This window comes from Chenopodium album, chromosome 8 (assembly GCF_948465745.1).
Source record: "Chenopodium album chromosome 8, dcCheAlbu1.1, whole genome shotgun sequence".
Lineage (NCBI taxonomy): Eukaryota > Viridiplantae > Streptophyta > Magnoliopsida > Caryophyllales > Amaranthaceae > Chenopodium > Chenopodium album.
In genome coordinates this window covers 73029085-73046806 of record NC_137841.1, presented here as the reverse complement: position 1 = coordinate 73046806, position 17722 = coordinate 73029085, and the positions used below count along the sequence as shown (strand labels likewise).

At 36.7% G+C, this 17722-nt stretch overlaps 4 protein-coding genes across 5 annotated transcripts; all 4 read left to right on the top strand.

The window, feature by feature from the left end:
• The first annotated feature begins 5221 nt into the window (after positions 1-5221).
• On the top strand, positions 5222-9352 carry LOC145642323 (uncharacterized). The gene is made up of 6 exons (XM_081693455.1): positions 5222-5374; positions 6045-6380; positions 6600-6745; positions 7040-7316; positions 7817-8089; positions 8549-9352. The coding sequence occupies exons 2-6, from the start codon at positions 6072-6074 to the stop codon at positions 9026-9028; spliced, it is 1485 nt and encodes a 494-aa protein (XP_081549581.1). The 5' UTR covers positions 5222-5374; positions 6045-6071; the 3' UTR covers positions 9029-9352.
• A 312-nt stretch (positions 9353-9664) lies between these two features.
• LOC145642324 (uncharacterized) lies at positions 9665-11786 on the top strand. The gene is made up of 3 exons (XM_081693456.1): positions 9665-10397; positions 10648-11019; positions 11133-11786. Exons 1-3 carry the CDS (start codon positions 10078-10080, stop codon positions 11638-11640), a joined length of 1200 nt encoding a protein of 399 aa, XP_081549582.1. The 5' UTR covers positions 9665-10077; the 3' UTR covers positions 11641-11786.
• Positions 11787-12396: 610 nt separating this feature from the next.
• On the top strand, positions 12397-17630 carry LOC145556594 (uncharacterized). Of its 2 annotated transcripts, none has more exons than XM_081618246.1 (7): positions 12397-12534; positions 13155-13479; positions 13570-13786; positions 14279-14816; positions 14902-15000; positions 15161-15436; positions 17162-17630. In XM_081618246.1, the coding sequence occupies exons 1-6, from the start codon at positions 12474-12476 to the stop codon at positions 15415-15417; spliced, it is 1497 nt and encodes a 498-aa protein (XP_081474372.1). In that variant the 5' UTR covers positions 12397-12473; the 3' UTR covers positions 15418-15436; positions 17162-17630. The 2 variants fall into 2 exon arrangements, with proteins under 2 accessions (XP_081474372.1, XP_081474373.1); XM_081618247.1 differs by lacking the exon at positions 17162-17630 and adding an exon at positions 16659-16943.
• LOC145555485 (tetraspanin-8-like) lies at positions 16574-17449 on the top strand. The gene is made up of 2 exons (XM_081617223.1): positions 16574-16831; positions 17162-17449. The coding sequence occupies exons 1-2, from the start codon at positions 16574-16576 to the stop codon at positions 17447-17449; spliced, it is 546 nt and encodes a 181-aa protein (XP_081473349.1).
• Positions 17631-17722: the final 92 nt, after the last annotated feature.

Below are 17722 nucleotides of genomic sequence, written 5' to 3'. Positions count from 1 at the left end.
CCTGATATTAACCCGACCTAAACCCGATAAGAAGTATGACCCGATGTGACCCGGCTAAAGCATGAACCAACCCAAACCCGACCCGCATAGGTTATGGAATTATAACAAATTGACCCGACCCGAGTTGACCCGTTCCACTCTTACCGACCCAAACCCCACCCGTTTACCCGAATTGACAACTCTACCCGAAACCTCAAAATATTCTCAAAAAGCGTGGATATTAGTCTTCAAATTTGGAATTTTTTGACTTTTTTTCACTCTTAAATAAAACTTGCCGAAATGTTTACCATGGTCCCTAATACCCTCCGAGAGTCCAAATGGCTGGGTGGCCGGAACCATACAATTTGCCTTTAAACGACCAATTTATCAGTTTACAACTTGCACCGATTTCATTAACTCAAGCCTACCACGAACATTTATGACAACATATAATGATCATATATGGTTCCAAACGACATTATATGACCCTGAGATGTATTCCCTAAAATCTCAATGCTTTCGACACCGGACCCTGAAACATTCGAAATTTCTCAAAAACGTGGATATTAGCCTTCAATTTTGGGATTTTTTACTTTTTTTTTGCACGAAAATAAAAATTGTCAAAATGTTTAACATGGTCCCTTATACCCTCCGGGAGTCCAATTGGGTGGGTGGAATCATCCAATTTGCCTTTAAACGACCAATTTACCGAATTACAATTTGCACCGATTTCATTAATTCAAGCCTATCACGAACATTTATGACAAACATATAATGATCATATATGGTTCCAAACACCATTATATGACCCCGAGATGTATCCCCTAAAATCTCAACATTGGGCCCCGAAACTTTAAAAATTTGTCAAAAAGCATGGATAATAGCCTTCAATTTTGGAATTTTTTGACTTTTATTCGCCCAGAAATAAAAATTACCGAAATTTTTACCATGGTCCCTAATACCCTTCGAGAGTCCAATTGGCTGGGTGGAACCATACAATTTGCCTTTAAACGACCAATTTACCGGTTTACAACTTGCACCGATTTCATTCACTCAAGCCTACCACGAACATTTATGGCAACATATAATGATCATATATGGTTCCAAACGACATTATATGACCCCGAGATGTATTCCCTAAAATTTCAATGCTTTTCGACACCGGACCCTGAAACATTCGAAATTTCTCAAAAAACGTGGATATTAGCCTTCAATTTGGGGTTTTTTTACTTTTTTTTTACACAAAAATAAAAATTGTCAAAATGTTTAACATGGTCCCTTATACTCTCCGGGAGTCCAATTGGGTGGGTGGAATCAACCAATTTGCCTTTAAACGACCAATTTACCGAATTACAATTTGCACCGATTTCATTAATTCAAGCCTATCACGAACATTTATGACAACATATAATGATCATATATGGTTCCAAACGACATTATATGACCCCGAGATGTATCCCCTAAAATCTCAAGTCTTTTCAACATTGGGCCCCGAAACTTTAAAAATTTGTCAAAAAGCGTGGATAATAGCCTTCAATTTTGGAATTTTTTGACTTTTATTCGCCCAGAAATAAAAATTACCGAAATTTTTACCATGGTCCCTAATACCCTCCGGAAGTCCAATTGGGTGGATGGAATCATCCAAGTTGCCTTTAAGAGGCTTATTTACCGGTTTACAACTTGCACCGATTTCATTCACTCAAGCCTACCACGAACATTTATGACAACATATGATGATCATTTATAGTTCCAAACAGCATTATATGACACTGAGATGTATCTCTAAAATCTTATTTCTTTTCGACACCGGGACCCGAAACATTCGAAATTTCTAAAACAACATGGGTATTAGCCTTCAATTTTGGAATATTTTGACTTTTTTTTTCGCACGAAAATAAAAATTGCCGAAATGTTTACCATGGTCCATAATACCACCCGGGCGTCCAATTGGGTGGGGGGAACCATCCAATTTTCCTTTAAACGACCAAGTTAGCGATTTACAACTTGCATCGATTTCATTAACACAAGCCTACAACGAACATTTATGACAACATATAATGATCATATATGGGTCCAAACAACATTATATGACCCCGAGATGTATTCTCTAAAATCTCAAGGCTTTTCGACACCGTGATCCAAAACCTTCAAAATTTCTCAAAAAGCCTGGATATAAACATTCAATTTTTGAATTTTTTGACTTTTTTTCGCCCGCAAATAAAAATTGCCGAAATTTTTACCATGGTTCCTAATATCCTACGGGAGTCCAATTGGGTGGGTTGAACTATCCAATTTGCCTTTAAACGACCAATTTACCGGTTTACAACTTACACCAATTTCATTAATTCAAGCCTACCATGAACATTTATGACAACATATAATGATTATATATGGTTCCAAATGACATTATATGACCCCGAGATGTATCCCCTAAAATCTCGAGTCTTTTCGTCAACGGGCCCCGAAACCTCCAAAATTTCTCAAAAAGCGTGGATTAATCAGTTTTGGAATTTTTTGACCTTTTTTTCACCTGGAAATAAAAATTGACGAAATGTTTACCATGGTCCCTAATATCCTCCGAGAGTCCAATTGGGTAGGTGGAACCATCCAATTTGCCTTTAAACGACCAATTTACCGGTTTACAAATTGCACCGATTTCATTAACTCAAGCCTACTACGAACATTTATGACAACAAATAATAATCACATAAGGTTCCAAACGGCATTATATGAACCCAGATGTATCCCCTCGAAGTTCAAGACTTTTCTACACCGGTCCCCGAAACCTCCAAAATTTCTCAAAAAGCGTGGATAATAGTCTTCAATTTTGGAATTTTTTGACTTTTTTTCGCCCGGAAATAAAAATTGCCGAAATGTTTACCATGGTCCCTAATATCCCCCACGAGTCCAAATGGGTTGGTGGAACCATCCAATTTGCCTTTAAACGACCAATTTACCGGTTTACAACTTGCACGAATTTCATTAACTCAAGCATACTACGAACATTTATGACAACATATAATGATCATGTATGGTTCCAAACGGCATTATATGACCCGGGATGTATCCCCTAAAATATCAAGAATTTTCTACGCTAGGTCCCGAAACCTCCAAATTTTTTCAAAAAACGTGGATATTAGCCTTCAATTTTGGATTTTTTTGACTTTTTTCGCCCGGATATAAAGATTGCCGAAATGTTTATCATGGTCCCTAATACATTGCGGGAGTCCAATTGGGTGTTTGGAACCATCCAATTTTCTGTTAAACGGCCAATTAACTGATTTACAATTTGCACCGATTTCACTAATTCAAGCGTAACATGAACATTTATGACAACAAATAATGATCATGTATGGTTCCAAACGACATTATATGACCCCGAGATGTCTCCCATAGAATTTCAAGACTTTTCGACACTGGGCCCCGAAACATTCAAAATTTCTCAAAAAGCGTGGATATTAGCTTTCAATTTTGGAATTTTTTGACTTTTTTTGCCCGGAAATAAAAATTTCCAAAATGTTTACCATGGTCCTTAATACCCTACGAGAGTCCAATTGGGTGTGTGGAACCATCCTATTTGCTGTTAAACGGCCAATTTACCGGTTTACAACTTGCACCGATTTACCAGATTACAACGGCCAATTTAATTAATTTGCACTGAACCCGACTTGAACTGAAATTGACCCTAACCCGTTTTAACCTGTCAAAACCCGAATTTAACCCGACTTGTTACTTACCTGACCTGAATTCACCACGACCCGTTCCTAACCCGACCCGAATTTAACCCAACCTCTTACAAACCCGACCCGAAATCAACCTGACTTGTTATTGACCTGACCCAAATTCAAGCTGACTTGTTATTGAACCGACCCGAATTTTACCAGACCTATTACTTACCCGACCCAAAAATTCAACCCGATTTGTTACTAATTTGACTCGAAATTAACACAACTTGTTATTGACTCGACCTAAATTCATCCCAAATTGTTCCTGACCCGATTTCAAATCACCTTAAATGCAATTTAGACCACCTTATTATTGTTGGTCAAAGCATTTTTTCTAGTGAGACCAAGTCGGTCCAAGTCAGCAAAATAAAGGAGTATCATCTTCAAATTTAAGAGTTAAATATAGTATATATTTGTTGTATGGTCAAAGGAGATAATTATCTTCCTAAATTATAGACTATACTCCGTAGTTCCCTATTATATTGTCATATATATTATAGTCAAAGGAAATAATTAGCTTGATAAAAATGTTAATTATTTATTTATAGTTAGTTGAACCCGAATATGACCTAACTTGGAAATGACCTGACCTGATTGTAACCTGCAAATTATTGACTTAAACATAACCCGACTTGAATCCGAGAATGACCCGACTTGGAAATGACCCAACCTGATTATAACCCGCAAATTATTGAATTGAACCGAACCCAACTTGAACCCGAGAATGACCTGACTTGAAAATGACCCTACCTGATTATAATCCGCAAATTATTGACTTGAACCAAACCCGACTCAAACCCGAGAATGACCCGGCGTGTAACTAACCCGCAAATTATTGACTTGAACCAAACCCGACTCAAACCCGAGAATTACCCTAACCCGTTTTAACCCGAATTAAACCCGACCTATTGTTCACCCGACCTGTTATCAACCCGACCCAAACCCGATAAGAAATATGACCCCGACGTGACCCGACTAAAGCATGACCCTACTCAACCCGACCCGCATAGTTTATGGAATTAATCCGAATTGACCCGACCCGAGTTGACTCGACCCACTCTTACTCGACCCAATTTTGACCCGTTTACCCGAATTGACAACTCTACCCATAATCCCTGTTCACAAAATTACGACACGTTACCCATTCCTCATGTTCCAATTTCTAGCCCAATATCAATTACTAGCAGGAACCCTAAAAAAACTGAAATTAGTCTTAGAAAAAAGCCCATTATTAATTGGCAATTTGATTCGAGAAATAAGCCAGTCCATAATAATTTAGGTTGTGTTTGGGAAGATAGATTTCATCATTTGAATTATGGAATTTGAGTATTTCAAATGACATGATTTACCTTGTCATTTGAAATCCTTACCTTCATGGGTTATTACTTGGTAATTGTATAATTTGGGCAAATTCCTCATTTGAAATTCTTGGACATCCAAACACTATAATTGTCCCAATTTCGGAATTTCAAATGAAATTCTAGAATCCAAACACACCATTATTGAATTTAAAATTCACACGTATACGGAGAATAGAATCAATTCCAATTTCCATGGCTTCCCACTTTAGAAAAAGAAAGTGAAACAATTTCTCATAAGATTTGATTTAAGCTCTTCATAATCTGTGCTTTAGTTTTGTAGTTTCAATTCTAAAGATTATATTTTTACTGGTAAGTTTCTATTTCAATGTATCAAATCTTAATTTTGTTGTTCATTTTTGGAAATTTTATCTTTAAAATAGACATTGTGGATTAATATTGATTGTAAATTTATAAGATTATTGTGCTTTGTTTCTAGGATCTGATTTTTGATTAATTCTATCTTTTGAAATGGGTTTGATGGAATTTGGATTAATTCCATACGCGATGAAATTTTGAGACTTTCTGATTGTGATTGTGGTAATTATAACTGGGTTTTGCCATTTTCCTGGAAATTTATAACCATATTGTGATTTTTGAATTAAATTTTGGAATTGTGAGAGATTTTTCTAGTTTTAATTCGTGCATGCAGACACTAATCGAATATAATTTGAGAATTTTCTTTTATAGGGTTTAATTTTGGGTTGCATAGTTATGGAACAATGTATCCTTCTTGTTCGGATTTAGTTGTCGCGTTACTAGTTCAAATTACACTATCAATGCGACTATTGTTATCTAGAAGGGACAGAGGGAGTATGTTTTGGGGGTGTTGGTATATTATGAACTTGGTTAATGTTAGCATTTTTGTTTAGTTGAAATAGTGTAAGATGATTAGCTTAATCTTGGTACTCTTTGCTGGATATTAGACTGAAATGAAACCCTCTAGTTAATTTTTGTTGGGCGTGATTGATCATATGTTCAGGGACTTTTAAAGATATACCTGAGAAGTATGGCTCCGGCTGAGAATCCTAAGAGAAGAGTAGCATTTGTGCTGACTGATGGCTTGGGTGATGTATCTATCCCGAAATTCGGGTTTAAGACCCCATTGGAAGTGGCTAGAGTGCCCAATCTGGATGCTTTGGCTTCAGCGGGAGTTAATGGGCTTATGGACCCTGTTGAACCTGGCTTAGGTTGTGGGAGTGACACTGCCCATCTTTCTTTGTTGGGTTATAATCCAAGGGTGTATTACCGTGGAAGAGGTGCATTTGAGTCCATGGGTGCTGGGTTGGCCATGTCACCAGGGGATATTGCATTCAAGGTAGCAATTCTCTAATTTTTATTTGAAATTTATCACTATGATCACTTTTTGTTAAGTTGTTTTTGTCACAGTTTGATTAGATTATAGGAGTAATTGACAATGTTTGGTTGTAAAATTACTGAATAACTGTACTTGATATGGAGTATATGCATGGCATGCGCATATTTATGATTTCTATATGTATTGGTGCTTTTGTAATGCCATTTTGTTTTGATTCAGTCAAATTTTGCAACCTTGGATGAGAAAACAGGCATTGTCACTAGTAGAAGGGCTGATCGGCATTTTGAAGAAGAGGGGCCTATTCTCTGTGCTTCTCTGGATGGGATGAAATTGCCATCCTATCCTGAGTATGAAGTTAGAGTCAGGTGCATATGCTTCTCATTTCAGTTCAATCTTATATTAGTCTCAGGGTTTCATCCGCATTGTGAACGATATCATTTTTTGGACCTATGCTGCATGAAATCAATTGATCAACTATGTGAAGCCCTGTTATCCAGTGAACATTTATTGTTTTAGCTACTTGATTTTAAAAACTTGAAAATTCCCATGTATTCCTGTGATTGTTATTCAGAGTTGTAGTTTATCATGTCGATGGTATATATGGTTTACGCTAAAACTTCGATGATAAACTTTGCAATATATGGTTTTGTTTTGTGCAGGTATGCCACAGAGCATAGATGTGGAGTGGTAGTGAAGGGACCCAAGTTAAGCGGGAATATTTCAGGAACTGACCCCTTCAAGGATAACCGCTTACTTCTACAAGCCAAGCCCTTGGATGATACTGAAGAAGCAAAACACACAGCTGCTGTTGTGAATGAATTATCCAAGGAGATATCACGTATACTTGTGTCACACCCTGTGAATGCAAAGAGAGTAGCAGAGGGAAAGAGCATTGCTAATCTTGTCTTGTTACGAGGTTGTGGTATCCGAATTGAGGTCTGTTCTTCCTTACTCCACTTCCTATAATATCGTTTTGCTCATGTGTGCCTCATAGAGAATAAGTTGATGTAATATTATATGGACTGGACTTATTTTGTGATCCTTGGGAAATGGGCTCATCTCCCTACTTGAGTTCCCAATCTTGTACAGTTAAAACTTGTGTAATTCGCTAATTGCATGATCATTTTATTGCTCTATGCCATATCTGGTTTTAACTATGATCCATGCCTTTTCACTAGTTTGTCATGTTTGTATCGTATAAGCCATATAACTTGTCACGAGGTTTAGTCTAGTTTTATAGTTCATTGAAATTAAAATTCAAACTATTAGAAGGAAATAAATATGAATGTACAAAAAGTTCTAAAATTGCCTCATGGAAAAAGATTGTATTAGTCGATTTCTTTAGTAAGTTGGATATTTTAGCTTTGAATGTTATTATGTTTGTTTATTGTTTCTGTTTTCATCCAGTGTCTTTTCTTAGCCTTCACTTATTGCAGGTACCACCATTTGAAAAGCAACACAACCTACGACCGTGCATGGTTGCTCCTACTAAGATCATTGCTGGTCTTGGGATGTCTCTTGGCATTGATATTCTTGAAGCTCCTGGAGCAACAGGAGACTATCGAACCCTGCTAACTTCCAAAGCAACTGCAATAGCCAGGGCTCTTTCAGCTCCTTTAAACTCTTGCCCAAATGTTTTTGTTCCTGGGGAGGATGATCACAAGCCTGGCCATTCTGATGGATACGATTTTGGGTTTCTGCACATCAAGGTATTCAACTTTCCTCTATTTAACCGTTGATATATTCCCTACTTCGATACTTAGTACCTTTAGCTTCTACCAAACCTGGTTCCCACCCTTGGACACCTGGATAAAATGTAAACTTTGGACTGTTTGACACTTCAAACTAGAGCAAGAAGAACTCCCTGTATTCAGTTTTTTTTGCATCAGTTCCACACCTGTATCATTTTTCAATATGTTTGTGCACATTTGCTGAAAATTTTCGATCCTTTTCTTTTTTCCTTTAATCAGCTATTTTTAGCTTTTGTGATTGGTATTTGCTTATGTTTTTTGTGAAGGATTTCTGAAGCACAAATTTTACTTAAGTTTTAGAGTTTCCACCATTTGAGATAGCATAGTGTATTTGATGGTTTGATCATATTCATGACAACTTTTTCCAAGTCCATTTTTCATATTCTTTTGTGATGTCAAACTGATTTATTCTTGCAGGCGATAGATGATGCAGGCCATGATAAAGCAAGTGTTTTAAAAGTCAAAGGATTAGAAGCTGTTGATAGAGCAATAAGGCAGCTAGCTAAACTCCTTTGGCAAGCTGAATCGACAGGAAAGTTTGAATACTTCCTCTGTGTAACGGGTGACCACTCTACACCAGTCGAATATGGGGACCACAGCTTTGAACCTGTTCCTTTTGCACTGTGTCGATTGAGAGACTTTGTGGGTGCAATAGGCGGTGAATCAATCCTGATGGAAACTTCCCTTGAACCTTTTCCTCTTCCAACTGTGACTGCTGGGGAAGATCTAGCGGAAGAGTGCATATGTGATGATGAAATAAGAGCCTCAGTGAAGGCTTTCTGTGGTGATTCGGTTTCTGAATTGAGCGAGATTGCTGCTGCAAGGGGTTGTCTGGGCCGTTTTCCAGGGAGTGAGATGATGGGAATCATTAAAGCATTTCTTAAGCTGAAATTTTAATCTTCTCTCACAGGAAAAGGAAGGTAACTGACTGATTACAGGGCACTGATTGAAATTCACTGACTGTCATGATTTCGGCTGAATTACTCTCAGTATAAACTTTATGATATCATGTTCTGCTATCAAATTTCCTGCTGATGTTGTTGTTGTATCTACTGCATTCACATTCTGATGGTTCATATACTGACCAAAGTTTTGATATGTACATACTGCATCCACCTTCTGAGAATTCAGATACTTGTATCATTCCAGAGTATTTTGTCATAAGAATCTGATTCTCTTGTACCACTTTTATAAAGGAATGAAGACTTGGTGTTATTAATATTTTTATTTTACAATAATTACAAGTAATACATGTTTCTCAAAATGGCCTTAATTCGGGGATTTATGGCCTGCTAGGCTGCTAGAGTGCTAGCCCTTCTTATTAGTATGTGTTACATCTTTAATATTTCTACTTTTAGAGTTCGAGGTGTTGTTATAGACCTTGCTGTAAGTAACATCCTACCCCTCTGTCTAGAATTAGTTGTCATGTTATCTTAACGGCTTAAGCAATGAGTCAAATGTGGCTTATTATTTTAAAATTTTAATTTCAGCTTTTTTCCGAGGATGAAACTATTGGTCACTACAGGATATGCATGCAGATTTTTGGGTTTGTCTTATTTTGCTTTCTTTACACCACTCTTTCAGCTTGTACTAAAATATAGTATGACCCACTAAGGTACATAAAAGAAAAAACAATGACTGCTTTCAGCTTTAAAGATGCACTATCTTTATATCTTCATCTGTAAGGAATAATACTTCCTTCACCTAAAAATTTAACAAATTCAATAATTGAAATCACTTTGCATGAAAAACAGAGTAAAGCTCCACATCATTCTACATTAAAGTACTGAAAAACCACCACTCAATTTAAAGTTGATATGACACTTAAAAAATGTGGACTATACTTGTATATATATGCATAAACCCATATACAATAAGATTAAGAAATCAAATTCACAAATCACAAAGAAATCAAAGTTGTTAAGAGTATATTTGATCATAGGATAATGTATGTTACAAGGGGTCTGTCATTATACAGGAAAGACCCAAGCTCCTTGTCAATTAGGCCACCAGATTATGCACCAAATACTGGTGTGTTAGTTATTACTGATGATTTAACAGAAGAGCAGGATACTTACTGTTGGGGTGTTTGTGATTATAAGAGGGTTAAGACTTTACCCTTTCCTCAGAACAAGATGCTGTCGATTGTTCATTCGTCAGACATCAGAGATCCTACTGTCACTAAGGTTTGGTTCCTCCCGGTTGTTGGTGAGCCACTGTCTGCTCATAGGTACTACATTATACGTGCTAAAGGCCATCACAAAGGGTACTCTCTCTAACTCTTTCTTTTCGAGGCTAAGTTATCTGATACTGAATTGGTGATTATACATAATTTATCTTATAAAAGCATTAATAGTTCCTTAGGTTATTATATTATTTGATCATGGTATAGTACAAAGTTGAACTTAAATAATGTGAAGGGGATCCTATATTGGTACTTTGGAGCAAATCCTTGTATATTCTTTCTTCTAATCTAATAATTTTCCTAATTCTATCATTGTTTATTTGTTTATTAGGAAAGCATGCACAAGCTCAAAAAAGTCAGACATATGCTCATGCTGCTGCTACTCTGACTTTATAAACGATATAAAACCGAGGCCATTTGATTACAGAGACATCTACCAACAGTTTGAGATCCGCCGTTACCATGGTGGTGGCTTCTATGCTAAGTCTGTTGCTTATGATGGAGTTCCTCCACGATTTTTACGAAAGAAAGGATGGGAGGTAAGAGTTTATCGTTCTATTCGAGGAAAAATACACGATGCATTAGGCCTTGATGAGTCTGTCCAAGCATCTCTTCCTCCACCTCCGTCTTATCCTCTACCACCTCAAAATCAACATGCTGCAGTTATTGTAGGACGATGGTATAGCCCCTTCTTGTTTCTTAGGTAAGCAACAAACAATAAGCAAAATTTGGGTGTTTATAGTTTTGGACCGCCTTTATGCATCAACATCTATATGCATAGTCATGTTTATGATTGTTATTGCTACTTTAATGTAGGGAAGAGGCAAAGTTGTGGCGACATATGAAGAAATCGATGTTCTATGAGATCACTCTCGAGCAATATTGGGAAGAGATATACTCGCGACCAAATAGGGGTAATGAAGAGGATGACACCATTGTCATAGACGCGATGGTTAAAAGAGAAGAGGTACTACTCTATGGCTCGGAAGCCACAATAGAAGTGAAACCTATGTTAGGATTTGTGTGTTTCACAGTGCCTAACAATTCAGGCAATGGAAATAAGGTGAGGTTGGGGATGGGATTGGCGGTGTTCGATGCCATGAGAGGGATACAAATGGAAAGGGGGTGGATGGAAAATCAAGAAGATGATGTGAGAGTGGAGAGAGTTGAAGAGATTGGAAGGAGGAGAAGAGAGAATATGAAATGGAAAAGATTTGGGTGTTATGTTTTGGTGGAGAGCTTTTTGGTTAGGAGGATTGATGGGATTTTGATAATGAAGTATAACTTCAAGCATACACATAAGATTCAATGTAAATGGGATTGACTTGTAATCTTTTGTAAAAATGTCAAAATTGTGCATAGAGTTTGATTAATAATGTATAAAAAAAACATGTACGCATGGTGTTTTAAACTATATTCCTTGTACTTGGTTACTTTCATTCTTATAATAAGCTCTATTTACCTTTGATACTAAAACTTATTTTTCCAATAAAATTTTAATTCATCATCACAATATAATTTAGTTATAAAATTCAGACAATACTTTCCGTATTAGATTATAAATTGTAACAACATGTAGTAAACGCTTTGCTTCCCATCGTAGACCTTCAAGACAGACATTCATATCCGCATATAAATGTCGATTGAACCAAACCGTGAGCTGTTCCTCTTATCACTCCTTGAATACCAAACTCCATAACCTCCAGGCACTTAAGGTACTATCTAGCTTAGGCATTCAATTTTCTACTCTGTGATATTTTCGCACCAAATATGTGACCCAAATTAATGATTATCCCAAACTATATTTGAATTACGACCCGATTTTTTTATCACCTCTCTTCTAATGAAGGCAAAGAGTATCACTAGAACCAACTACAAAGACTTGTCACAACGTCATTAAAAATAAAAACCCAATCATTAATGAAGTGGGCACATTTCTTAATGGGTTGCGCTTGAACTTGCGTTGAATGTGTAGTTTTCTACCAAGATTACATGAATCATTTAAAAGTCCAACAATTCTAATTTAATGCAAACGAAACAACTTAGATTTCTTTCTTTTCTTGTTTATTTATAAATTATAATAATGTGGATTAATTAATTTTATATTATAGACTATAGTACAAAGTTTTACTGATTTCAGTAAACTCAACTAAAATAATGGCAACTCAAGCTCTTCTTTCTTCTTCTCTCACTGTTTGTCCAAGCTTCAACTTCAAGGGTAATCTTCCTTTTAACTCTTTATTTTCTTGTATTATTTTTGTTGCAATCTTTATGTTAACTAATTGTTTTTGGATTTTTCTGGGTTTGGATCATTTAGTGCCAATTTTGTTTTTACTGTGTTAGTTGAAGTTTTCTAATAGTACTCTCTTCGTTTCTAAAAGTTATTCCTACTTCGACAGTGATTGTTTCAAAAAGTAAGAACAAACATTTAGATACGAAAGGAGTATTACACCTTTCCACTGCATAATTTTGGATCAAATTATCTAGATTTGGGCAATTTAATCTTATTGTCAATATTAGTTTGCACCATTACAATAAGAAAGTCAAACTATTGGATTGTTTTCATACTTAGATTGTTAGTTGTTTATGGGTCATGAGGTAGGCCTAACCCTGTCTCTTGTGATCTGGGTTTATGTTAAAATTTTCTAGATCATAAATGTAACCATTAAATTGGAAATAAATTGAAGTATGAGGCAACTTTGTTATTTTTTCTGGGTTGAATCTAGATCATTATTGTGGTTTTGAATATAAAATTTGATAGTTTGTAGCAATAATTGTAAACCATTTCATGCAGAATTGTTTTAGTTAAATTCTGACACTATAAATCATTTTGTTTAGGTGATAAACATGGCTTAAGGGATTCATCATTGAATACTAAGCCATTGAAATTTGTGAAGGTTTCCACTGGTTTTAAAGTAAGAGCACAAGCTGATTCGAGAGGAATTGAAATCCCAAAACATTGGTACAATATAACTGCTGATCTTTCTGTTAAACCCGCCCCACCCCTGAATCCTCGGACTTTTGAGCCTGTTAAACCGGAAGATTTGGAACCTCTCTTCCCTGAAGAGTTGATCAAGCAGGAAGTGAGCAATGAAAGATTCATTGAAATACCGGAGGAGGTTATTGATATTTATAGTCTATGGAGACCAACTCCTCTAATCAGGTTCTGTATATGTTTCGATTGTGTAATGTTTGTGAATTGTAATCCATATAAGAATGTACATTAAAATTTGTTCTTCATAAATGAATGTAGAGCCAAGAGATTGGAGAAGCTCCTTGGAACTCCTGCGAGGATTTATTACAAGTATGAAGGTGTTAGCCCTGCAGGATCACATAAGCCTAACAGTTCTGTACCGCAAGCATGGTACAACACGCAGGCAGGTGTCAAAAAGATTGTGACTGAAACTGGAGCTGGACAATGGGGTAGTGCCCTTGCCTTTGCTTGCAGCATATTCAACCTAGAATGCGAAGTAAGAGTTACTTGATTAGTTGATTGTGTGTTATTTCAGTTATTGTTTTACATATTCGGTCTGATCTCTTTGATTGAACTTTCTTTTACCAGGAAGAAATGATGACAATTTGCATACTTTTGGTTATTCTCAGCATATACATGCTAGGCTACTTGTTTTGTTTTTCTAGTTCTTCTATGTAGCATAGTTTTCCTGTTGAAAATCATCTAGGGCTCTCATATTCTTTCGAGAAATTTGTTCCTTTCATTTTCATGTTCTTAATCTCAGTTTTGGTGCACATGAGTTATGTCAGTTGGAGCTTTCTTATAGCTATGCATAAAGCAGAAAACATGTTCTATGCATTGATGACTGTGTCTTGAAACAAGAACGCCCAAATGTAAAGCTTTTCCTGCATTTGACTATATGAGTACTTTTTCGGCTTGCATGTTTCTTATTGTATGTGCATATCATCACAATTCACTATGATTCTGTTCTGTGCTGATAATTTTGCAGGTGTGGCAAGTTCGTGCGTCGTATGATCAAAAACCTTATAGGAAACTGATGATGCAGACTTGGGGTGCCAAGGTTCACCCATCACCATCTGACTTAACTGAGGCTGGCAGGAAAATCCTTCAATCAGATCCTTTGAGCCCCGGCAGTTTAGGAATAGCAATTTCAGAAGCTGTAGAAATTGCTGCAACAAACCCTGATACAAAATACTGTCTAGGAAGTGTGCTTAACCATGTCCTGTTACATCAGACTATTATAGGCGAGGAATGTATAAAACAGATGGAAGCATTTGGTGAGACCCCTGACGTGATAATTGGGTGTACTGGTGGAGGGTCCAATTTTGGAGGGCTATGTTTCCCTTTTCTTAGGGAAAAACTGAGTGGTAAAATGAATCCTCTCATAAGAGCTGTTGAGCCTGCTGCTTGCCCTTCCTTGACCAAAGGGGTGTTTACTTATGATTACGGTGATACTGCTGGGATGACTCCGTTGCTGAAGATGCACACTCTTGGTCATGACTTCATTCCAGACCCTATCCATTCCGGTATTCTCTCATTGTTCCTTGTCTTTATACTTCAGAAATCCCCTATTAACCTCAGTATTGTTATAATGTTGGTATAATTGTGTAGGTGGACTGCGTTACCATGGTATGGCACCATTGATTTCACATGCATATGAATTGGGTTTGATGGAAGCAGTGGCAATTCCGCAAACTGAATGTTTCCAAGGTATCTTACTTCCCTGTAATCTTCAAGCTTGTATTTCTGATAATCTTTGTGTTAATTAGCTAGCACGCAATGGCTTAGCAAGATTTTTTATGATAGTTATTTGTTTGGCTCAACTGAATGAAACTTTAGTATGATCTGAACCTCCTTTGATATACATCAGGTGCTATACAATTTGCAAGGTCTGAAGGACTGATCCCTGCACCAGAACCAACCCACGCCTTAGCAGCCGTTATCAGGGAGGCTCTCCATTGCAAAGAGACAGGAGAATCTAAAGTGATTCTAATGGCAATGTGTGGACATGGCCACTTTGACTTGCCAGCCTATGACAGCTTTTTGCAAGGAAAATTGGTCGATCTGTCCTTTTCCGAGGAGAAGATACGGGAATCACTTGCCAAAATCCCCCAACGTGTGTCTTGAAGAGCTGAATCCTTAAAAGGTATGCATGTTCAGGACTTCTTTACTTTCAGTAATATATTTTCGGTTAGATTGTTGCTTGAGTCTTAAAGATTGTTCTTTGGTGTGTGTGCTCAATGTTTTCAGATTGAAAAAAGTTAAGAAAAACTTATCAGTCTATCAATATGCATTAGAATTTTATTTTATTTTCGGTTAGATACTAATGCATGTTATATGTTCACTAACCTCATACTATGAAACCAACTTTTCTACAAAATAATATGTCTTTCATTTGGCTTCTAGACTTATGTAATCTTCCCCTTGCTCTGTGATGTTCATGTAAGATTTTCGTAATTGTTGGTGTTGTTTGTTGATTAGATCCATCAAAGATAAGCTTTTTATAAAATGAATCTACATCTGATCCCAATTTCGTATGAATCTGAAATGATGGATTGGTAATCTTCAATTTGTATTTTGTTTTGATTATGCACTGCATTGAGAAAATCACAACATGTAATGCCATAAAATTTTGGATTTTGTTTTTGACGACATCACTTACCAAAAATGGGTTGAATAGGAGTTGATCGTTAAATAGAATGAACAATTGTTATAGCTAAATACAGAATTCTATTTTACAGCCTTTATTTTTGAATGGGGCAGGGTTGGTTGGGTGTTGGCATTACATTAACTAAATTCGGATGCCTACTCTATTGTCACCCTAAATCAAATTAAGAACAAGAAAATATGCGAATTCATTGCATGACTTTGTATTGAAAACATCTAATATTCCATGCAATGACAGATTCCTTCCTAGCTAAATGTACATTTCCCCAGCTCCTGCTTGAATATAATTAAGATACCGCCTTTCTTTGCTAAACACCCACAAAAACCTTTATTTCCTTCCCCAAACCTTTCCAACTTCCATTTCTTTTCGACTATCAGATTTTAATTCAAGAGATCCCTTGCAATGGCACGTCGAAGCAATGGCATCACAGCCTGCATAAATTTGGTAACTCTCCTAATTGGGTTCTTCCTTTTATTCCTTAGGATATTCTTGGCCACCCATAAGGACATGACCTGCTTTTCTCTCCTGAGTTCGCCTTGCCTTAGAATAGGTATTGTGCTTGTGGTCGTATCATTCTTAGGACTAATTGGGAGTTGCAGCCGCTCCCCTTTCATTATGTGGCTCTACTTGCTCGTCTATTTGATCCTCATTTTGGTGGTGACGATTACTGTTCTGCTTTGGATTGTTGTTATCGCCAAAGGTGCTGTCCGTCTTGATGTTGGGAAGCCTCACAATCTTAATGACTTCACTTTCTGGTTCCAAGATCAAGCGATGGGTATAGCTGACTGGTCCATAGTCAGGAAGTGTTTAATCCGCAAGGATATTTGTTGTCATGGCCTAAAGGATAACTTCTTCTTTTCAAACAATCTTAAGGTTTGTTACACTATATCTTTAACGTTCGTAGGATGTGAAAACAATATGAACTTAAATTCACCCTGTCCCTAAATAATGTAGTACTTCGTAGTTGATTAAAAGAAAAATTCTTGTTTGAATTTTTTAAAATCAGCTTGTTCCAAGATAATGTATGTATAAACTTAAGCATATGAAAACTCGTCTTAGACCATTTGCATTAGGATCCTTTAGACTTGATGATGTATGGTGTGTCGGTGTTCATAACATTCATGATTACAACACGTCTACATCATTGTCGTTTGTGACTCCTTATAACAAGCCTGACAAAAATTTTGTTTATGTTTTACACAGCAAGGTTGCTGCCGCCAACCTGCCAACTGCACTGTAAACTTTTTGACAAAACACGACTGTGATGTTTGGAATAGGGACACCAAAATAATGTGCTACTACTGCAGTACTTGTGCAGAGGGGTTTGTTAGCCAACTCGCCGTATTGTGGAAAAGGTTGTTTCCGGGGATTGTCGTACTCCTCGCTGTCCTCATTATAGTTTTTATTATTGGATGCCGGGCTTTCAGGCAGAATAAGGCAGATCATTATAGAAGACTCCATCAAAATGATCAAACTGCTGCTAGGACTTGAACTTCAAATCAGATAATTTTAGAGCTGTAGAACACTTTTAGATACTCTCATTTGGAAGTGCATTTTACCTTAGAAACACATTGTAATTTTGGGTGTTTTTTAAAATTGCCCCTTTCAAGTTTTTACTACAACACTTATATTGGCTGCTAGCAAGCTAGCAGCAATGTTTTACATCTATGCCTGTAAGATGTGTAATTTGCAACCACAGAGATCTCCAAGATAAGGTGGATGTTGCCAATGTATCAAAAAACTCGACGAGTTTTAATACACAGG

What these genes read in the sequence shown, in the direction of transcription:
- LOC145642323 (XM_081693455.1), top strand. Translation starts at nt 6,072, where the DNA reads ATGGCTCCGGCTGAGAATCCTAAGAGAAGAGTAGCATTTGTGCTGACT. An exon ending in GAGTATGAAGTTAGAGTCAG is followed by an intron (nt 6,746 to 7,039) that starts GTGCATATGCTT and finishes TGTTTTGTGCAG; the next exon opens with GTATGCCACAGAGCATAGAT. An exon ending in GTTGTGGTATCCGAATTGAG is followed by an intron (nt 7,317 to 7,816) that starts GTCTGTTCTTCC and finishes CACTTATTGCAG; the next exon opens with GTACCACCATTTGAAAAGCA.
- LOC145642324 (XM_081693456.1), top strand. Translation starts at nt 10,078, where the DNA reads ATGTATGTTACAAGGGGTCTGTCATTATACAGGAAAGACCCAAGCTCC. An exon ending in GCTAAAGGCCATCACAAAGG is followed by an intron (nt 10,398 to 10,647) that starts GTACTCTCTCTA and finishes TTTGTTTATTAG; the next exon opens with GAAAGCATGCACAAGCTCAA. An exon ending in AGCCCCTTCTTGTTTCTTAG is followed by an intron (nt 11,020 to 11,132) that starts GTAAGCAACAAA and finishes ACTTTAATGTAG; the next exon opens with GGAAGAGGCAAAGTTGTGGC.
- LOC145556594 (XM_081618246.1), top strand. Translation starts at nt 12,474, where the DNA reads ATGGCAACTCAAGCTCTTCTTTCTTCTTCTCTCACTGTTTGTCCAAGC. An exon ending in TCCAAGCTTCAACTTCAAGG is followed by an intron (nt 12,535 to 13,154) that starts GTAATCTTCCTT and finishes CATTTTGTTTAG; the next exon opens with GTGATAAACATGGCTTAAGG. An exon ending in GCAAACTGAATGTTTCCAAG is followed by an intron (nt 15,001 to 15,160) that starts GTATCTTACTTC and finishes GATATACATCAG; the next exon opens with GTGCTATACAATTTGCAAGG.
- LOC145555485 (XM_081617223.1), top strand. Translation starts at nt 16,574, where the DNA reads ATGTGGCTCTACTTGCTCGTCTATTTGATCCTCATTTTGGTGGTGACG. An exon ending in TCTTTTCAAACAATCTTAAG is followed by an intron (nt 16,832 to 17,161) that starts GTTTGTTACACT and finishes TGTTTTACACAG; the next exon opens with CAAGGTTGCTGCCGCCAACC.